This window comes from Drosophila persimilis, unplaced genomic scaffold, assembly GCF_003286085.1.
Source record: "Drosophila persimilis strain 14011-0111.01,24,50 unplaced genomic scaffold, DperRS2 tig00000002-arrow-pilon, whole genome shotgun sequence".
In the NCBI taxonomy this organism is placed as follows: domain Eukaryota; kingdom Metazoa; phylum Arthropoda; class Insecta; order Diptera; family Drosophilidae; genus Drosophila; species Drosophila persimilis.
The window spans coordinates 7,831,301-7,849,691 of NW_020825289.1; the positions used below are offsets into that span (position 1 = coordinate 7,831,301).

At 44.1% G+C, this 18,391-nt stretch overlaps 1 protein-coding gene across 2 annotated transcripts; it reads left to right on the forward strand.

Annotated features, from left to right (window-relative positions):
- The first annotated feature begins 13,257 nt into the window (after window positions 1-13,257).
- LOC6590753 lies at window positions 13,258-14,466 on the forward strand. 2 transcript variants are annotated; one of them, XM_026985792.1, is made up of 3 exons: window positions 13,260-13,424; window positions 13,641-13,929; window positions 13,995-14,116. In XM_026985792.1, the coding sequence occupies exons 1-3, from the start codon at window positions 13,401-13,403 to the stop codon at window positions 14,045-14,047; spliced, it is 366 nt and encodes a 121-aa protein (XP_026841593.1). In that variant the 5' UTR covers window positions 13,260-13,400; the 3' UTR covers window positions 14,048-14,116. The 2 variants fall into 2 exon arrangements, with proteins under 2 accessions (XP_002016145.1, XP_026841593.1); XM_002016109.2 differs by having other exon boundaries at window positions 13,258-13,424; window positions 13,641-14,466.
- Window positions 14,467-18,391: the final 3,925 nt, after the last annotated feature.

An 18,391-nucleotide genomic window follows, 5' to 3' on the forward strand; every position in this document is an offset into this window, starting at 1 on the left:
TCGACCGACCCATATATTATTTAATTTTAAAAAAGCTTTAAGATATTAAATTTGTACAAAACATATTAAATCTATAAATACAAATATTTAATTGAAATATAAAATATATTTATTTTAATCTAATACACGAAAATTTCGTGTCACGGTGGTTTTGCTTCTATTCCTCCCAAATGGTGCGGAAATGGATGGTATATATTCAGTACGTATGCGAATAGGCTATGAAGTATTCTTCACCTTCCAACCACTACCCACCCATATAAAATCTGAGCATAATCAAGTTTGCTTTCATCTGGAAACAAATATGGAGACAAATATTAAATATACCGCTCACCCGAAAGTGCTGACTCTTGCTGTGGACAAAAAAGAGAGTAGACATGATTCAAATGGTTTGTGTTGATCATCGGGAAAAAGAACCTCAAATTGAGGCACGACTAGAACCATTGAAATGCATGGTCATCGGCACGGATCCAGATTGAAACTGTTCCAGAAGTCCATTTGCACAATTCAATTCATGCTTGCAAAGAATATCGAGTAAGTATTTGTATATTAATGTATACAAAATACAGGGATCAAATCCATTGAATCCTAAGACTTGCACTCGTACGGGTATTCCCTTTACTAATTAGTGTTGTTCCTCTACTTAACACTTTCCCACGCCATAGAAAAGTCACAAATTTCACGCCCAATCAAACCCCAAGTGTCATAAAGCAATTTCAAGCCCCACAAACGATCAATATACCCGTAATCTATGAGAAATTAATGTGAACTCACTTGGAATACTTACGAGTATCGAACAGACCAATCTTCAGCTTGATTTATTAGCTCTGGTTTTTGCTAAGACGTAAGTAAGGGCTCCACTTCTGATACAATACCCATTCCCGGGGCACTCTCCTAATGGCTTTATCTATTGGATTTGTTTTAAGTGCTTTGTGTAACGTATCCCCACATTTGCATAGAGAATGCCTAGGCAATTTCCGAGCACGAAACTGTCTCTCTCTTTTCTTGCGGGCACAAATATTGAGTGTTTACGGCCTACGAGTACGGCTCCCTTAGGTAATCCTCCCCCTGGCCTTCTGGAGTGGAGTGCAGCCAGCCAGCCATATAATGCGTTTGCATAATTTTAATCCATGGAAACTGCAGGATTGCTGTTGTGTGAATTTTTTATGGCACCCGCGAGTGTCCTCTGCGGCAGAGGCAGAGGCAGAGGATGTGTGTATCTTCTGATTTTCAAGTTGTATAACTAACACCTATCGAAGCTATTAAAATGCTAATTTACATCCAACGTTTTATGGCAGGCAGGCCCCAAAAGAAGGACCCGAAGGGAAAGCTATCCTCATTTTTATACTATTTTTAACCATCCTTCCCTCTTTTGAGTTCCATCAGAATTAAAACCGAATCATTCATTTCATTCGGACTCAAATTGAAATTGACATTTTTGTGCGTGAAATCTGTAAATATTTTCTGACACATTTCATTCGTATTCGTTTGCCTAATGCCAATCAGAATCAGGCCTTTCCGAAACATTTTCCTTTGCCATTCGAAAAGTGGTTTTTAATGTCTAGACCTGACATTTAAGACCCGTTTCGAAAGGAGCAGCATCTGGTGCCATGACAAATGTGAAATAAATGCAAATCTCTGCTGAACTTTGATGAATCTAATTTGAGGCGTCAATCCAGGGGCTGCAGGGGGACACAGTGGACACAGGACCTCATCTGTGTGTCCTTTTCCTTAATGCCGCCCCGCCCTCCCCCTTCTTTGTGAATAGTTTGAATCGCCTGCGACTGCAAAAAATAAATTTCCTGCAATTTATTTCCGAGGCTTTTCACATTTTCATATTTGCCGGAAAATGAAATTTACATCATTTGTTTATTTGTACCGCTCATGTCCTGTCCTTCCGCCGGCGGTCTTCCATCTCCAGGGGGAATACTCCAGTCCAAGATGTCCAAAAAATATGAAAAAAACCTCGTAAATTTGATTACCACCCGAAAAACCACAGAAAAAAAAGGAAATATATTTGGTTGTTGTTTGTTTGCATAATATTTTTGTGGGTGCTTGGAAAAGTTCCTTTGAAATTAACGCATTATGTTTATGTATTAGATGCAAATAGAAATGGCCAAAGGACCTTCACACATGGCTGGCCAAAGGGTCAGAAATCCAATTTTGAGACTCCCCTCAAGAATCGTATGAAATTGGGTTGGGGGGGGAAACAGAGGACAAGCATTTTTATTGCACATCAAATTGTCTTCCCCTGGAGCCTGAAAACTGGAAACTGGAGATGGAGATGGAGCTCATGTCTCTGTCTCTTGCCCTTCTGCTCCTCCGAGTCTCCCTTCAAGGCCTTAATTGCCAGCATTGATTCCATGTGCATCTGGCAGGTCGTAAGCGGTTTGGCAATCACCATTAGAATCATCCTATCGTCCTCCTGTATCCTCTGGCCCGACGGTTGTGCCACACAAAGGGTGTGGGGGAATACTCGTACCTTGTTGCCTAATCATCAGTCGAATGCGATTTCGGTGTTCCACTGCTGCCGAGGTGGGGGTGGAGGTGGAGGTGGATAGGGAGCCTGACGCGTGACACGACTGTCAGCGCTGTGGCTTCAAAGGGTTGAAACTTTGATGGAATTGTTGGCACTTTTCCACGCGAAAATATCCCCAAAATTGTGTGCTCTTTTTGCCGCATTAATAAAAGAAGTAAATCAGAAAGGGATTGCCGAATGTGAGTGTGTTTGCGGATAGTGCAGGGGTTAGGTTAAGGCAACTCCAGTCGGTCTCCCCAGTAGTCACAGAAGACCCACAGTCCCCAGGCCCGACACCATCAAACGTCGAGTGTTTTGCACCAAAGTCGGAGTAAATGGCTTCCTGTCAAAGGACAACTCTTTGGCTGTCAATTTGTTTTGCATGCGGAATACCAAACGAGGACTCCAAGACATCTGAGGACTGATAGATTGGTAGAAACAGAAACACAGCCTCTGAAAGGTGAGCACTTTAAGGGCCAGGACACCCCTCCAAACGATCCATTTCGAGTGCCGCGACGCAGACACAATTGCGAATTGCGAATCATTGAACTCCAATTATGATTTCGAATTTCGTTTCGTTTCTCGGCGAGTGCTGTAATTAAGGATTATTGTCATGTCCTGGCCGGCCAGGGGTGCCGTCTGGTGTGCCTCCTGCCACCACCAGGCACTTCCTCTGTGACAGTGTGTCCTCCTTTGAGTCGCCGGCCCGCAAAGCCGACGACGACGACCGGCGATGTGGCAAAAATATAAAAATTATTGATTATCAGCATTGGCATCTCAGCGATTTGCAGTGTTTTTGCTTCGATTCGGTTTTGGTTCGGCCACTGGAAGGGGATGGGGATGGGGATGGGAAAGGGGATCGATCCCATCATTAAAATCATTGTGCGATATCGACACCTTGGCCAGCACTTTTTTCCAACAGTGGTCCGCCAGTGGCAGTGGTAGTGGCAGTGGCAAGCAAACGCAATAAATAGCTGCAGAGCAGAGCAGAGCCGAGGAGCAGCAAAAAGCGAGATCGTTTCGCTTGTCGCCCAAGTGTTGTCAACAGGTTCTGCGGAATTCCTGCCACAGACTGTGGCAAGTACTCAGGAGGTTCTCTGAGGGAGCTCGGCGAGAGAGAGAGAGTCAGTCGGACTGTGAGACAAGAGTCTCAGTGATGTGTTTTCTGTTCTGTTTTGTTGTGATGTGATGCGATCGTCCATCATGCGGGGATGACAAGTGATCAAAAATGCAGCAATATTTTACAGCCAGGCCAGCAGTTTGTTGGCCGTGTTTACAAGTTGATCGCTGATGAACAGAGGCGGCCCTCTCGAGGAGATGGCAGTGTGACACGAGAAATATTTAACAAGGAAAGAGGCCACATATTGGACTCTTAAAGGATCATATTTTGGCTAGAAATATGCAGGTAGGTCTAGGGGGTATCATTTTTGAGCGATAAGTAGACTATGGAAAGACAAGACATTGGTTTTTGAGTAAGGAATAGTACTATAAGTATCTTGTAGATGTTTTTAATCGTGTCACGTCAGAATGGAAGCTGCCATCCCCATCCTGCCATCTCTTTGACGCATTTCATGTGCTGTCCCCCCATTGGCAGCCAACGGCAGCAGCTGCTTTCTCCTTAATTGTCCTTATCACTTTGTCATTAGCTTTGGCTTTTGCTTATGCTGGGCAGAGGCTCATAAATATTTATAAACGACTGCCACTGGCACTGGGCATTGGGCATTGGCACTGGCAGCATTGGGCACCAGCAAGTGCAGATTTGAGATACTCGAACATTGATTAAATGTTTAACCGCCCGAATATGGCAGGCAGTTCATAAATTAAATCAAAAGGGTAGAAAATCAATTAAAAGTGTCGCCCGAGTCTACTCGGGCCACTGTCTGTGGCTCTAACTGTTAATGGTTTATGGTTTATGGCTTATAGGAGAGACCTACTATAAAAGCCAACAATTAAAGTTCATAAATTACAAGCACAGCCAAAAGAAATGGGAGCTAGAGGCAGACCAGCCCCCTCAGTCCCCTTTGGCCGCAGGCTGCAGGCTGCATGCTGCACGTGCCGCGAATTTTCGAAACGAATTTGGAATTCCATCAGAGCCAAAATCAGTGGCCGTCTTTTGTCAGGCAGGGATCAGCCAGGGGCAAAAAAATGGAGTGGCAACTATTGACCATTTATGGGCATTTGGCTTCCTATTAAAAATTATTACTTAGTCGCCTTCGAACCTCCGCAAACAGCAAATTACGGATTAATGTTCCCATTCGCTTTTTGTCGGTCTGTCAGCCCCTAATCCCCCACTGCCTGGATACACCTTTACTGTGGATCGGATCGTGCTCAGCAATCGAATCGAGTCAAGGAACAAGTCGGAGAACAAGTTTTCCGCTGGCCTCGAAGAGAGCTCCATTCGATTTTGGCCTAAACGATTTGTAGGTACTCATATATTTACGTTTAGCCACAAATCCATAAATATTTAATACACCAGAATGATTCCTGTACGGCTTTGATTCCTTTTCGGGCATTTGCCATGCAAATTTATGCCCGAAACTTTAATGAGATATATTCGAATCTCTGTACATAATTACTTTTCTTAGCATCCAATTACTTTCCAAAAATAAAGCAACACCTGCCTAAATTATTAAGTAATTAACCGAATACCCCAGTCGCATAATCCTTTTCGTCCAACTTTCTCGTTGGGGCTCATTAAAATTAATGTTTTCGGCCGGAGCCGGGGCCAGAGCCGGAGCCGGCGCCTCTCCCTGCCCTGCATATTAATGGCCCGAATGTCCGCGGGGATAATAAACCGCTAATAAGAAATTAAAAGACACTTGCTCCACCGACAGCCGACAGCCGACACCCGCTACAAATGTTTGAAAGATTTCCCAGCATCGCATTGGCCATAAAAATTAACTAATTGGCAAATGATGGAACCAACTGCCTTCCATCTAGGTGCGAACGGGTTGTGGCAGGCCAGGGGGCAGGAGCGGGGAGGGGGGAAACATGAATTTTTAAGTAGCCATCGCATTGGGAACGCCCTGGGAGTTGGCCCAGCACTGGGTTCAGGATTCTCGAAAGAAGTGCTCGCCAGGGGATTGCCTTAAAGCTGGCTGTTGTTCAATGACGTTGAAGGTGTCCTGTGCCCAACCCTTTCGCTGATCCAGCCAGCCCATGGACTGCACTCCCCTCCCATTCCACAGTGAATGGAAAGCGCAGCCGGTGGCGTTAATTAAATACATACTCGTACAATTTTTGAACACCATACCCCGCCCGCACAGCACTCGGCACAAAAGTGCATTCACTTTGAGGTCAAGAAATCTCTCTTTTTTGGTGGATTTTTAATCTGCATACAAAACACATCAATTGTTAAGGCATTTCTTTGGAGGAAAATCTATTAAAATCTGAAGAGTATCGCCGGTTCGTTTCGTTGCCATATTTGTTCGTAGTACCTGCAAAATGTTGTTGTATTCCCCGAGTGCATCCCATGGAGCCCGTGCAGTCAGTCGCGAGTCCCGTTCTGCCTGTGTGGCACATTTGTTTATTGTTTTCGCAATTACAATTACAATTTTTATTCGCATGTCGTTGTTGTTGCTGTTGTTGTTGTTGTGGGGGTCTTTGGTGCAAAAATTATCGCCAAGCCCATTTGTGGTAATTATTTAATGTGCACTCCCAGGTGGGGCCCAGAACCAGCACCAGGTAGAGCGCAGGTCATGGAATGGTAACGGTATTACTGTTATGCGTGCGATTGCACTGACCCCCGGTCCTGGTCCTACTGTGTCAGTTGTGGCAAGTCCCCTTTCGGGGCTGTTTGGTCAATTACATTTTTGCCCAGGCTGGCATTGCGGGCGGCAGGCAGGGCGGCGGGGGGCGATAGGCTTACACATGCGTTCCGTCTGTGTACCAGGGAAGTCCTGTGCTGCTGCTGCTGCTGGTGCTCCTGCCCCCAGTTCCTGTGTCATAATTAATGCCATTTAAGTCCCGTGTTCCGGCGCCCCGAGGCGAGGAAAACATTTTGAACTCCGCCCGGACTGCACGGCCTTATCCCTGCCCCCCCAACCCATCCCTGTGAAAAAGCCCCCTGCGTGTTTTAATTCAATTTCATGAAGTGTAGTGTAAAATTTCCAACTTTCCCCCCTCCCCCTGAGTACTCATAAAGTGTCATCCATTGGTGGGCCGTTTACAATTAGGCGCAACTTTTTCCACTCCACTCCCCCCCCCCCCCCCCCCCTCTCGCTTCGTTCTGCGTTTTTTCTAAATATTTTGCGTGTAGAACTTTTTTGTTGTTTCAGTTTTGTATTCTTTTGAAGGGAAATATTTATAATTTCCCGTGAGGGCCATTTTCTAAGCAACATCGCCGGGTCCCCAAGTTGTTTTTCACCCAATTTCGTTGTTGAATTTTAATGCGTATTTATTTCGAGCACTTCCACTAATAAAAACAAACCAAGTACGATAAAGGCAGTCCTGTCGGGGGGGCGGGCAGTGGCAGTCTCTCCTGCTTGACCCACAAAAGTACAAATCATACATACTCGTATTCTGGAAAGCTGACCGATTAGAACGATAGAATCATTATCAAATACTTAAAATCTAAAACATATGGTACGATCAAGGCGTCTTGGGAAAACTTTGAAGCTATAGAAATATTAATCTGAAATATTCCATCTGTCGACAATCTTTAAACTTTAAAATGGAAATTATGTGAGCAATCAATTAAGGTTTTTCCTAAAGTTTTCAAGTGTTAAATATGTACAATAGATTTACCAATAGATTTTCTCCGCGAGTATAAATTTTAACATTCATATGAAATTGTTTGATTAAAATATATTTCATATTTAAATTAACTATATTTGCTATAAATTTTGTATTTTAAGTGTTTTTCAAAGTGTTATCTTTAAGTGTTTAAATGCTATTCAATTGAAAAGACTTTTTAATTGATTTATTTTTAAATCAAAGTGAAATGTATTTAATTTGTATCTAAAAACCGAATATTTCATAATTCCCGCATTATATCCATTCCAAAAATATTCATTGTGTCAAAAAAGGTCATAAGTTAAAAAAAAAAGTAAAAAAAACCAAGAAATGGTTGGTATTATAGAATAACCATTAAAAAGGGATATTTTTAGTTTTGTTTAATGTTATAAATATAAATAATCTTTCGATTTTAGAACTTTTCCAGATATACATATTACAAGCAGAAAATAACTAAATTTAAATAAAATGTATATGTATATCTAAACATAAAAACAAAGCTCCCATTATGTGTGAGGAATCAGCCAAATGTGAAAGTTCATTGGACAAGATTTGTGCATTAATTTCAGAGAGCCAAAGGGTGGGTACTACGAGTATACGACCCCTGGCTGGGCCCCGAATAGAAGATAGTTTTGCATAAAAAGAGTCGGCTAACAATGCGTGAAGGGGAATGTGAGAAAAGGTTAATTAATTTATGTCGCACATGCCTAATGCCCATTCGGGGACCTGCGCCGGTAGTTTCGCAGTCCCGTTAATGGACTCATCCTCCTGCCATCCGTTGTACTCTTTGAGCTGGCCCATGATTAAAACTAGGCATGTTTGTCCATTTAAGCCCGTAATTTGTGTCGTAAATCACTCCAAAGTCAGCGCCCACGTTTCGCACCTTGGTCGCTGGCCGGGTCAGGAGTTAGAGAGAGGGGGGGAGTGTGGTGTTTAGGCCCATTGTGATGCCACTGTTGTTTGCCTAATGAGTCTAATTGGGGTTGAAACTGCCCGAATAAGGGGCACGCACTCCCATAATCGGCGGAGTGCTTAAGAACCCTTTTACCGGGCTCGAGTTTTCCGGTTAAGTGTGTCTTTAGTTGGCCATATGAGCGGTGGCCATGATATGTTGCCACAAGGTGTCATCTTGCCCCATCATTAGCGCCATTTGTTTGGCTGCCCAGCGGGGGGGCGGCCATGGTGGTTATGGGCGGGGAGAGGCAGCTGTAAAACCGGTTCATTTGCATATCAAAGGCCATAATCAACACCTTGCAAAACAGGGTCCAGAAACACACATACACGTACACATACACTCACCGCATGGCAGTAAAAACTTGTGACCGGGGGCGGGGAGGTGGGATAGGTATGGGGCAGCTATGGTATGGACATGCAACCGCATTGGCAGTACCATTGACAGGCTCCATTTGCCCTTCATTTGCATGTCGAATGTCTGCCTGTCCCTCCTCCTCCTGCCCCTTCTCCACTGAGTGGTGTGGGGGAGGGAGAGGTGTGAAATGAGGAGTCAGTCCTGCATTAGCGTTAATTGGCTCTGCGTGTGAGAGGTACATACGTGTGTGCTCCCCTTCTCCTGCTCCCCCAGTCCTGGAAGAAATCCAGCTGCAGCATTAAATGAGAGAAAATCCACTCGGAACCGGTTTTAAATCTGCGGAAATATTATGGAAATTATGGGATTTTCTCCCAGAACAACTATCCCTATCTATCCCTCTCCTCCAGTCCAAGGGAGACGCCCCCTGCCACCTGACACGATGCTGCTCCTCTGCTTAGCCAGAAACAAGAAGCAGAAACCAGAAACAGTTTGGAATTGGAACAGTCTTGAATGGTCTGGCCCCAAAATCGCCCACACCCGCGTGGCATCCCCTCCCAAACGGTTTGCACCAACTGGACGAGGCGAAAATCCGGCATCTGCGCAGTGGACGACGTCGTCTAACTCTCAAGCTGGAACCCCAAACAATTCAGGGCGGAGTCATCGCGAGCATTGGCGGGCACCTTGCCGCACCGAGTGTCGTGTCGGTCGGGATTTAGGTGCTCTCACACACACACACACACACACATACACTGAAATTCCCTCTATGACATGCCCATCCCCCACGCAATGGAGGGCTGGAGCTAGGGGGAGAGGTGGGTAGAGGGAGCTCTGAGACCGTCCCAGTCCTTCAGCGGCAATCTGTTAAATATTTTAATGGCCAACAAAAGCATTTTTCGCAACGAATTTATGATGATACTCGTACTCGGAACCAGTGTAAATATTTGCCCGAGCTTCCCCACTGCTTTAAAAATGTTTATTCGGTGAACAGATCCCAGAGATTCGAAGGAGTTAAGCAGATTACGAAAAAAAAACAGGAAAAACAAAATATAAAATATAGAGTCCTGAGAATAGTTCAATTTTTCCAGAACCAAGAAACCAAATTGAAAGTTTTAAGAGAATTGGGGGCCAAATCTGCAAGTAACCCTTAAAAAACCAACCTTTAATCAATCGGTTGGGAATCTATCATATTCTTTTCAGACCTGAAAAAGCTACAGATTATTTAGATTATTTTTAAATTTTTACAAATTTACAATAGACGCACTGAGAGCAGTCACAAGCTGGCTTTCAAGATCACACGGCTTTCGGGACGGCCCCTTAGCTTGTAGGCTATACCAAGATAAATTCAATAATAAGCTGACGTCGTCCGCTGTGGTGAGGACCATCCATGCTCTCTCGATTATCAGAGAGGCAAGCGCCAGAAAGAGATAGCAAACGTTTGATGTTCTGAACTGACAAACGGATGGTCCTCCAAAGAGAGCAGATGGGGTGACGATGTCACCTTCTTTCATGAAGAATTGCCTTTCAAGTTATGCGCTTAAAATACGTGTAATTCAGCAAAGATATCTACCCAATATCCCTAGTATAAGCTCCTCCAGAAAGTCTCAAATGTAATTAGAAAAAACATTTTCCCGTTTCTGTGGTATCCACGAAACACTCCGCGCAGCTCAACGTATATCCTTATGCTCTCTCAGAACCAAGCTCTCCAAATTTCTTTAACTTTTATTAGGCCATCAACATTTGTTGGGTCTTTCGAAAAGACTTCTTGTAGTTATTCCTGGATTATGTACTTAGATAAGACGACAGTGAATGAAAGTGCAGGGGCTGGGGCATAACCATTCCGAGAATGTTAATATGCTATCTGCAGAGAAAACTTTCAAGAACTGCGAAAGGACACAACGATTATTGGCCAGTGCCAAGTGCCAAGTGCCAACTGCCAACAGCTCCATTCTTTTTTACGATTGCCATCCTGTGGCATCTGGTGGCATTTTGTGGTGTGTTGTGCCCAAAGTTCCCATACATATGTTCCCCCAGATTCTGATTGTCGGTAATTGACATGTAATAAAAGTGGAGATATCTCTCTATCTGTACTGTTCCTTCCACCCTCATGACCCTCTCTCCTGGCAACTATGTATGCTCGTATTTGAGTCAGCAGATTTTTCAAAACGTAATTCTCGTCTCATTTTGGAGCTGTTGTCCCTGTCCCCCACTGTCACATGTTTATCTACCCATTTGGCGCCCTTAACCCCTCTGCACCACCTGAGTATGTAATTATGGGGATGATGCTTAACCCACTCGTAAATTATGTGTGATCCCTATAGCTAATAGGTAATTTATGTGCTGACCGCAAATAAACCAAACAACAGCGCACAAAAAAAGGACAAAACTTTTCCACACACAACAAATGTCCATGGATTTCGGTGTCCATTAGCCTCTGGGCGGGTGCGGCCGAGCACTGGTCACCTCTGGCCAGAAACAGAAGTGGACACAGAACCCGCATCAAGGGTACCTTTTTTTGTGTTGCAATCTAATTACAATGGCCACAGGGCCACAGGCCATATCTCCTCCTCTAGGTATTTACATATTTGCTATAAGTTTAAAGTCCCACTTTAAATAATCCATTAGCAAATGCCTGCACATCACCCTTGCCTCTTGCCCGCACAGGACTAAGGGACTTAAAAGCTAAAACCTGTTGAGTTACAACTCAATTCCCTGAACACTTGGCTAACTAAAAAGCCAAAAGGAAAAGCCAAAGGCAAAGGCAAGACTTGCCTCCCATCCATAAACCCCTTCAATACGAATTCACATTCACTTTGTCTATGCATCTTGTGGCACAGATTATGGCTGCTTTGAATAACAATCGATGGCGCGGCGACATCGGATGGAAGATGGAGGATGCCTTAGACGGGCACTCCACTCCTCCATTGTCTTGGTCCTGGCTCAGGTCCCAGTTCTGGCATTTTATTACCGTCTAGAGTGTGGCTGCATTTTACCCTCTTCCTCGGCTGAAAGCTTTCCTTTTTTTCCTCTTTCTTTTTTTTTTGTGCTGTGATGTGATAGAGCTATAAATGGTTTTTGTCATTCCGACTATCGATGGCAAAGTGATTTTTTACGATGGAAATATGCATTTTGAGGAATGTTCGACTAGATCAGATCAGAGATTTCAAACCCAAACAATGTATAAATTGGTGACCCCGTATCATCGTCGTCATCAACGATTCTGGCTCGTGTTTGATTGATGAAGTTATTCAATCGGAGCTTGTTCCAGAGACTGGGTCAATGAATTCCAATTCCCATTAAACCAATTCCGACGTGCATACAAATGAGATACCTGCCAGATACCAGATACCTGAGAGCTAGCACAGGTGACATAATCAGCTGCTAGAATCCGAAATTTACTTTAAAATTTACTCCCAAAGAGTGTTACTGTAGCTCACATAACTTCAATTATTCCATTATAAAGCACATAAAAGTCAACCTTGCTCATCGCCTAATGTTTATGATCTCTAATGTCTTGGGCAATGCGAATTCTCAAGTTGTTTGTCGAGTTCTAAGGCCCCGAAACCAGAAACCAGACACCACAACTAGGAACGAAACATCGCAGAGCCACGAGCCACTGAGTCATCATCGGTTTCAAGAGTTTTACGAGTACGAGTATACATATCTCCCATCTGAATACAATTGAATTATAATTGCTGCCCCGCCTCTTTGTCGGAGGCTGGCAAAGCTTCAATTCATTAAAGTCGTGGTGGTATTGGGATTTTGATCAGCAGGAATAAAAGTAGATATTTTTGGTATTAATCTTTATATTACGAGTATTTACTGCCCGAACAATGGGCAATATGATATGCTATGTTATGAGAGAGAGAGGAAGAGTTTTTGTACGGGTGTGCCCGACGGAGCAAAGGGTATTAAGTACTTCGGCATTTCTTTCTTGTTTTCGAATTCTGTCGATTTCCTGGTGCACACGCCGAATGGACAACAATGTGCAGTGTCTGACAATCGGATAATGATCATAAATAATTCCATTACAATAATTAGTAATGCAAAACTTAATGATGCCTCACCAGTCACCAGGTGGTGGAACTGAGAATACCCTTACTGAATCTAACAAATTAATAGTATGTGTATATGTATGTTTTCCTCTAAGTATTCCCCAGATCCAAGCCGAATACAGTTTACCCGAATATTACCTGACAAAGAGTATCCTAAGAGTATGCTCATCTATCTCTCCCGAAAAAACCTCTCCCCGTAGTCACAATACCCTTCTCCAAGAGTGTATCTCATCCCCATAAAAACCCAATGCTGATAATGATAAAAATATCTTCAAATCAGACAATGCACAAAACAATCAATGTCCAATAGGGGGGAGGGTCTGGCTAGCGAATTAATCAATGAGGCAATCACGGCCAAGCCATCGCAAAATTAACCGCCAGATTGGGACCACTGTGCGGGCTGGATAGGATCGGGATAGGGGCCTGGTAGTGAAGCGGAGCGGATCGGCCACAGATGACAAAAGACGAAACAAAACTAACGAATTTGTGGCTCATTATTTGTTCTGGCGCTGCCAAAAAAAAAAAGCAGCAAAAAACCGTCCAAACACTTTGTTATAAACGGATCGTGATGAGGGGCAAGGGAGAGCAAGGGAGAAGAACAGCAGCTTCCAGAGCTTACAGCGATCGCCTGAGCAAATCTACAGACAGTCGTACAACGGCAGCATCTAACACCAGTCGCAAGTCGCGGAGTGGGCGCCCGATCTCGTCGAGAAACACTCCAAACAGAAGCAACCAGACAACAACAAAAAACTACAACCTTTATCTCGCCTTACTCAAGTGATCTTACAAGATGTTCAGCCGTCAACAGCTAATGGTAATTGTGATCAATGAAGCGCCACCCACGCAGTATCTATTTTTCCATCTTAAGAGATGCTTATGGAGAGCTTCGAACTCTAAAGAAGAGAACAGTTAAACAGAAGTTGAAGAAGTGTTCTTTATAATCGGATTTATAGAAATTTATCGGCACTGAGCCCCAAGAATCTCTTCAAATAGTGATCGTCCACTATCTTATCGTTTGCCTTTCTTCCAGCTCATCTGCCTGGGTCTGGGAGTCCTTGGCTGCCTCTCGCTGCCCATTGAGAAGCCTGCGGACATCGAGGAGGATGTGATCAGCATAGACAATCAGCCGCAAAAAGTGATACGTGTGCATCCGCAGGACCTGCCCTCGAAGAAGGATCACACCGGCGCCAATATGAACTCGTCCCTCTTCCAGATTCAGACCCTGCGACCGGTCACGAGCACCGGCAATCGGAAGTACGTGGACTCGAAGCAGATGCGGATGCGCATGAGGAAGCGTCGCCCCAGGCCGGCCACTGACGGTGAAGACTCGTCGCAGCCCATCCAAGCCTTGAAACAAAAAGAACTAAAAGCCTTTCCCAAGCAGAAAACGAAGCAACAGAAGCAACTAAAGTTCATCCCCCCCCAAACAGACGCTGAGGAGTATCTGAATGGGGACATGGACATGGACACGCTGAAGGACATGGCGAGCCAGTTGCTGCCCGTGCAGATGACACCCGGCCCGTATCCCGTCTACTACGTGGTGTCCAAGACCAACGGCCGCTTCGGCAAATTCCCCATCAAGGCCTTCGGCTCCCCGGCGGAGTTCTCCAAGTATCTGGTCAAAAGCAAGGCGGAGCCCATCAGCCGGCACCAGCGCTTCGAGGGCTACGTCCGGCGCTGATCTTGTGATCTTTTTTGCCTAGTTAAATTATAAATTATGTATAAATTATTACCTCAAAAGTAATCACACAATAATTGTAATCCTACTCATAAACATATTCATAATTATGTATGTATTTCGAATTTCGGCTTTCGGCTAATTGCCGCAATAAACTCTTACCTGTGCTTAAACTTAACCAAGATCCAAACTTCGTTTCAAATCCGTTTCGAATGCGGCTCATGAGTCACGAGGCTATAAATTGAATCCCCCTCTTAATTGTTTGGTGATTCTCTTCATTAGGGTTTTCCACAATACCCAGTAATCGGAAAGTATACGAGTGTATCTGGAGTTCATAATATCTTCCAGATTCCAAGAGGTCTGTGTTACATATTTTGTATGGCAATTTTTAGAAATATTTCTACTATTCTAAACCAAATATGGGATTGCCTTTTGCTTTCTTTTTGTTTTACAAATATAACTTATTATTTCCATACATTTTCCCATATAAATTATCTTTCTACCGTTTAAAGATGTGAAAAAATCTTACTAACGGGTATGCTATAGTCGGAATACGCTACATACATGCATATATCATTGCTGCTTGTTTTTTGTTTGTTACTCCTCTGTGATGCTGTTCTCGCTCTGGTAATTACATGGAATTCTCTGTCTCGGGCTTCACCTCTGCCTCCATCTCCATCTCCATCTCTGACTCTGACTGTGACTGTCTTAACTGTTTTGCTTGGCCTTGTCATATGCTAATTTGGCAGCGAATCCAATCGAGTGTCGCGTATAATTAAGCCTCACATACTCATAACTATTGTCTCTCGCATTTACATACAGCCGCGTCGAGTCGACAATGAATGCGCAGATACATAGATACATTTGATTTATGGTGCTGTGCCTGTGCCCCTTTTCGGCGGCTTTCAGCGCTTTCTGCGAATATCTTTCCAAGTGTCGTTTGCCTTTGTCTCTTCTCTTTCACACATTTCTCTGCTTTCTTTGTGAGAACTTTCTCCGTACACCCAAAAAACGCTGCTTAAGAACTGTTCTATGCTTGGGAATATACATTTCATTAAGAACTAGTCTGGAATCGATCTGTGGTTTTGGTTTGTAAATAAATGAAGACTCATAATTAGCAGATTACTTGGGGTGTCTCCCCATCAGAATCTATCTATCTATCTATCTATCTGTCAGATGTGTGTAATTTCCGCACGAATCCACAAATCAGAAGTAATAATTGCAATTTTTATGGCACATACTCGTAGTCGTACTCACATGTAGCCCAAGCAGAGGGTTGTCTTTGTCTTAAAGCCTGGTTAATCAACCTGCTGCTCCTCCTCCTCCCTGCTGACTGCATTTCCCATTACTTTTGCTCATTTCGACTGCCTCGAATGTGTAATGAACTTGTGGAGGGCTGTGTGGAGAACGTCGTGGAGCAGAGTGTGATATCGAAATTTCCCAAAGGATTCGACGCCATATTTTTCGCCAGAGCCACGAAAAAGATTCCTTCCTCGGTTGCGTGTCTCTCCCTCTCCCTCACCCATGCCCTGCCCTGCCACTGTGTACGTGAAAAATTCAGTGGGAAAAATGGAGGAAAACCACCAAAAGGAAATCTTGCAACTAGAAAAGTTGTACATCTTGTCAGGGTCTCGTGTCTCGTATAATCAAGCGTAAAAATGCGAAATTAATCAACTTCAGCAGCCCACGTTCTCAAGTTAACAACGCACAAGGAATTGAATTAAAACTTTTTCCTGCATTTTCACCCCTTTTCAGGTTTTTCCTCGGCCAGATTCCGCCCTCCCCTCCCGGCCAGAGCAGAGCAGAATGCTCCACTCCGAGCGGACCAAGCGACTGGGTTATTCAATTATGTATTTGCGCTTGTCCTGCAGTAAAAATTACAATCCGCAGGACAAGTCAACAGAATTATGAACACGCCTGGGCAGTAAAAAGTAAATAAAAGCTCCGGCTCCAGCTCCAAAAAATGCGAAGAAAAAATACCAAAAAAGAAAACGAAGAAGGGAAAGTGTAACGTTTAGATGCCGAAGCATTATACACCCTTACACATTCAAAATTGGAAATAAGTTCCTTAATCGGAAGAGTTTTTGGATCAAGAACTTTTCGATCTTTTCTATGAAACTACAGCCATCCGATTTCTATTAATTTTCACTAATTTATGGAGAGTAAAATATATAAGTTCTCACTTAAGAATGTTTCAAATTTTATTTTAAACGAAGACACATGGATCCTTTCTATAACAGCTAAATAAGTATAATAAAGTGAATTGGCAAGAAAAAGAGTTCTTATGTTAGATACAAGCTTTAAAATTAGAGTAAAGATTATAGAACTACAGTCTTTCATGCCTTCGTAAGCTGAGTCGGTCCCCCAGAATCCAACAACAAGACACACAGTCTTTGGAGATTCCAGTAATCAAATGTTCCTTCTTTCCATGGAGTTCCCCCCAGGAGGTCCCCCAGAATCTAACAACAAGACACACAGTCTTTGGTGATTCCTGTAGTCAAATGTTTCTTCTTCCCATGGAGTTCCCCTCCACCAAATCAAGATACCTTTCGTAAGTGTGTAACCATATTTTCCAAACTTTTCTCGGCGACAGAATATTTTTTTCTGCTCCTTGCTGTGGACTCCCTTGGTTGGTTTTTTTTTTTTTGTTGAATTTCTTTTCTGCGGTAATTGCAACGTCTCTTGCTGTCCTGGGGGAAATGTGAAACAATAAATGAAAATAAATGAATTTTTGTTAGCCCAATGGCCACAGGAATCCTCCTGCCACATAAGGCACAACCTCAGCCAATCGCCGGAGGGGAAATAAAAGTAAAAAATTTCATTAATTTCCAGCCCAAGTCCAGGACCCAAACTTAGCGGTTAGACCAGCAACTTTCCAGTTTCCACATTCCATGTCCCTGATAACATAATTTAATTTTGGCCGAAACGCCTTCCATTTCCATTTCGATTGAGATGTCAGGCATGGAGGCATGGCAGTTCCATGGATAGCTGCTGCCTTCGAAGAGATCCAGTCCAGGAGCAGTCGAAAGCCATTTGATCAAAAATTAATGTGTAGTTTGGAACATTCTGTGACATTATACGCGTGTCAGACGGTTTAAAGGGTTACAAATTGGGTAGCCAACGACCAGGCAAGCCAGTGCTGAGGGGTGGATGATGCTGGGTGGAAGAAAGTGCCAAGAAAATCGTGTGGACAGTGGTACAACATACATTGCAAGTGTTTCAAAGTTCCCATCTAAACATCTAAACACATTTTTCGAACACTCCGGGCGACTGTGCATAAGATGGCATAGGCAACGACAGTTCTTTGGGCCATAAAAAGAGCTGCCCTCATGTCCTCGAGACGTTGTTACTGACAGCAGTCGCAGCCGCAGCCGCACAGCCACAGTGGCAGGGGCACAAACTTTGCGACAGGCCCGCCAAAAAAAAAAAAAAAACAGAAAAAAGGTGACCCCGAAGCCTGCCTGAAGACCTGAAGGAGGCACAGGACAACGCCGGACGAGAACGACGCTGCTTAAATATTAATGCCTTGAGAGTCTGTGGGGCAGGCCATGAATAAATTTTTGGCTATGAATTTTCAATAGCTCTCTCTGGCCGCCTCCTCGCCTCCCCATACCCCGCTTGAACCGTGTTTGTAATTTGTTCCAGGACTTTAAGAGTGTCAACCATTTGTAGGAGAGAGACCTGGGTCTCGCATTAGGTGTCAAGTGTCAGGTGAGTCACCGCAGAAACCGCTGCCTGAATCGAACAGGAACAGGTAGAGTGTAGTCGGAATTGAATTCATTTCGATTCGATTCTCACTTCCGCTTCCGCTTGGGTGACCCCGATTCCGCCCAGGCAACTCCCAGCGCGTGGGAACTTTACGAGCACTCGATGGGCGGCTACGTATACGTGCGTATGGCGCCACTTTCCAAATGACCGCAAAAGTTCGACTGTGGCCAGAGACGGCCCCAGTAACTGCCCTTCGATGGGTCCCCGTCCCAGGGTTTGAGGACTTAATCAAAAGCAAAACTCCAACCGGAAGTATTGGCCCCTGCCCTCCCGGCAGGCACCCCACTCCCACTACATTCCCATCCCCCCTGATCGGACTGACATTGCCCACTGAT

Coding starts and splice junctions, on each gene's coding strand:
- LOC6590753 (XM_002016109.2), top strand. CDS start 13,401: ATGTTCAGCCGTCAACAGCTAATG. Junction 13,425..13,640: donor TCAGCCGTCAACAGCTAATG/GTAATTGTGATC, acceptor CCTTTCTTCCAG/CTCATCTGCCTGGGTCTGGG.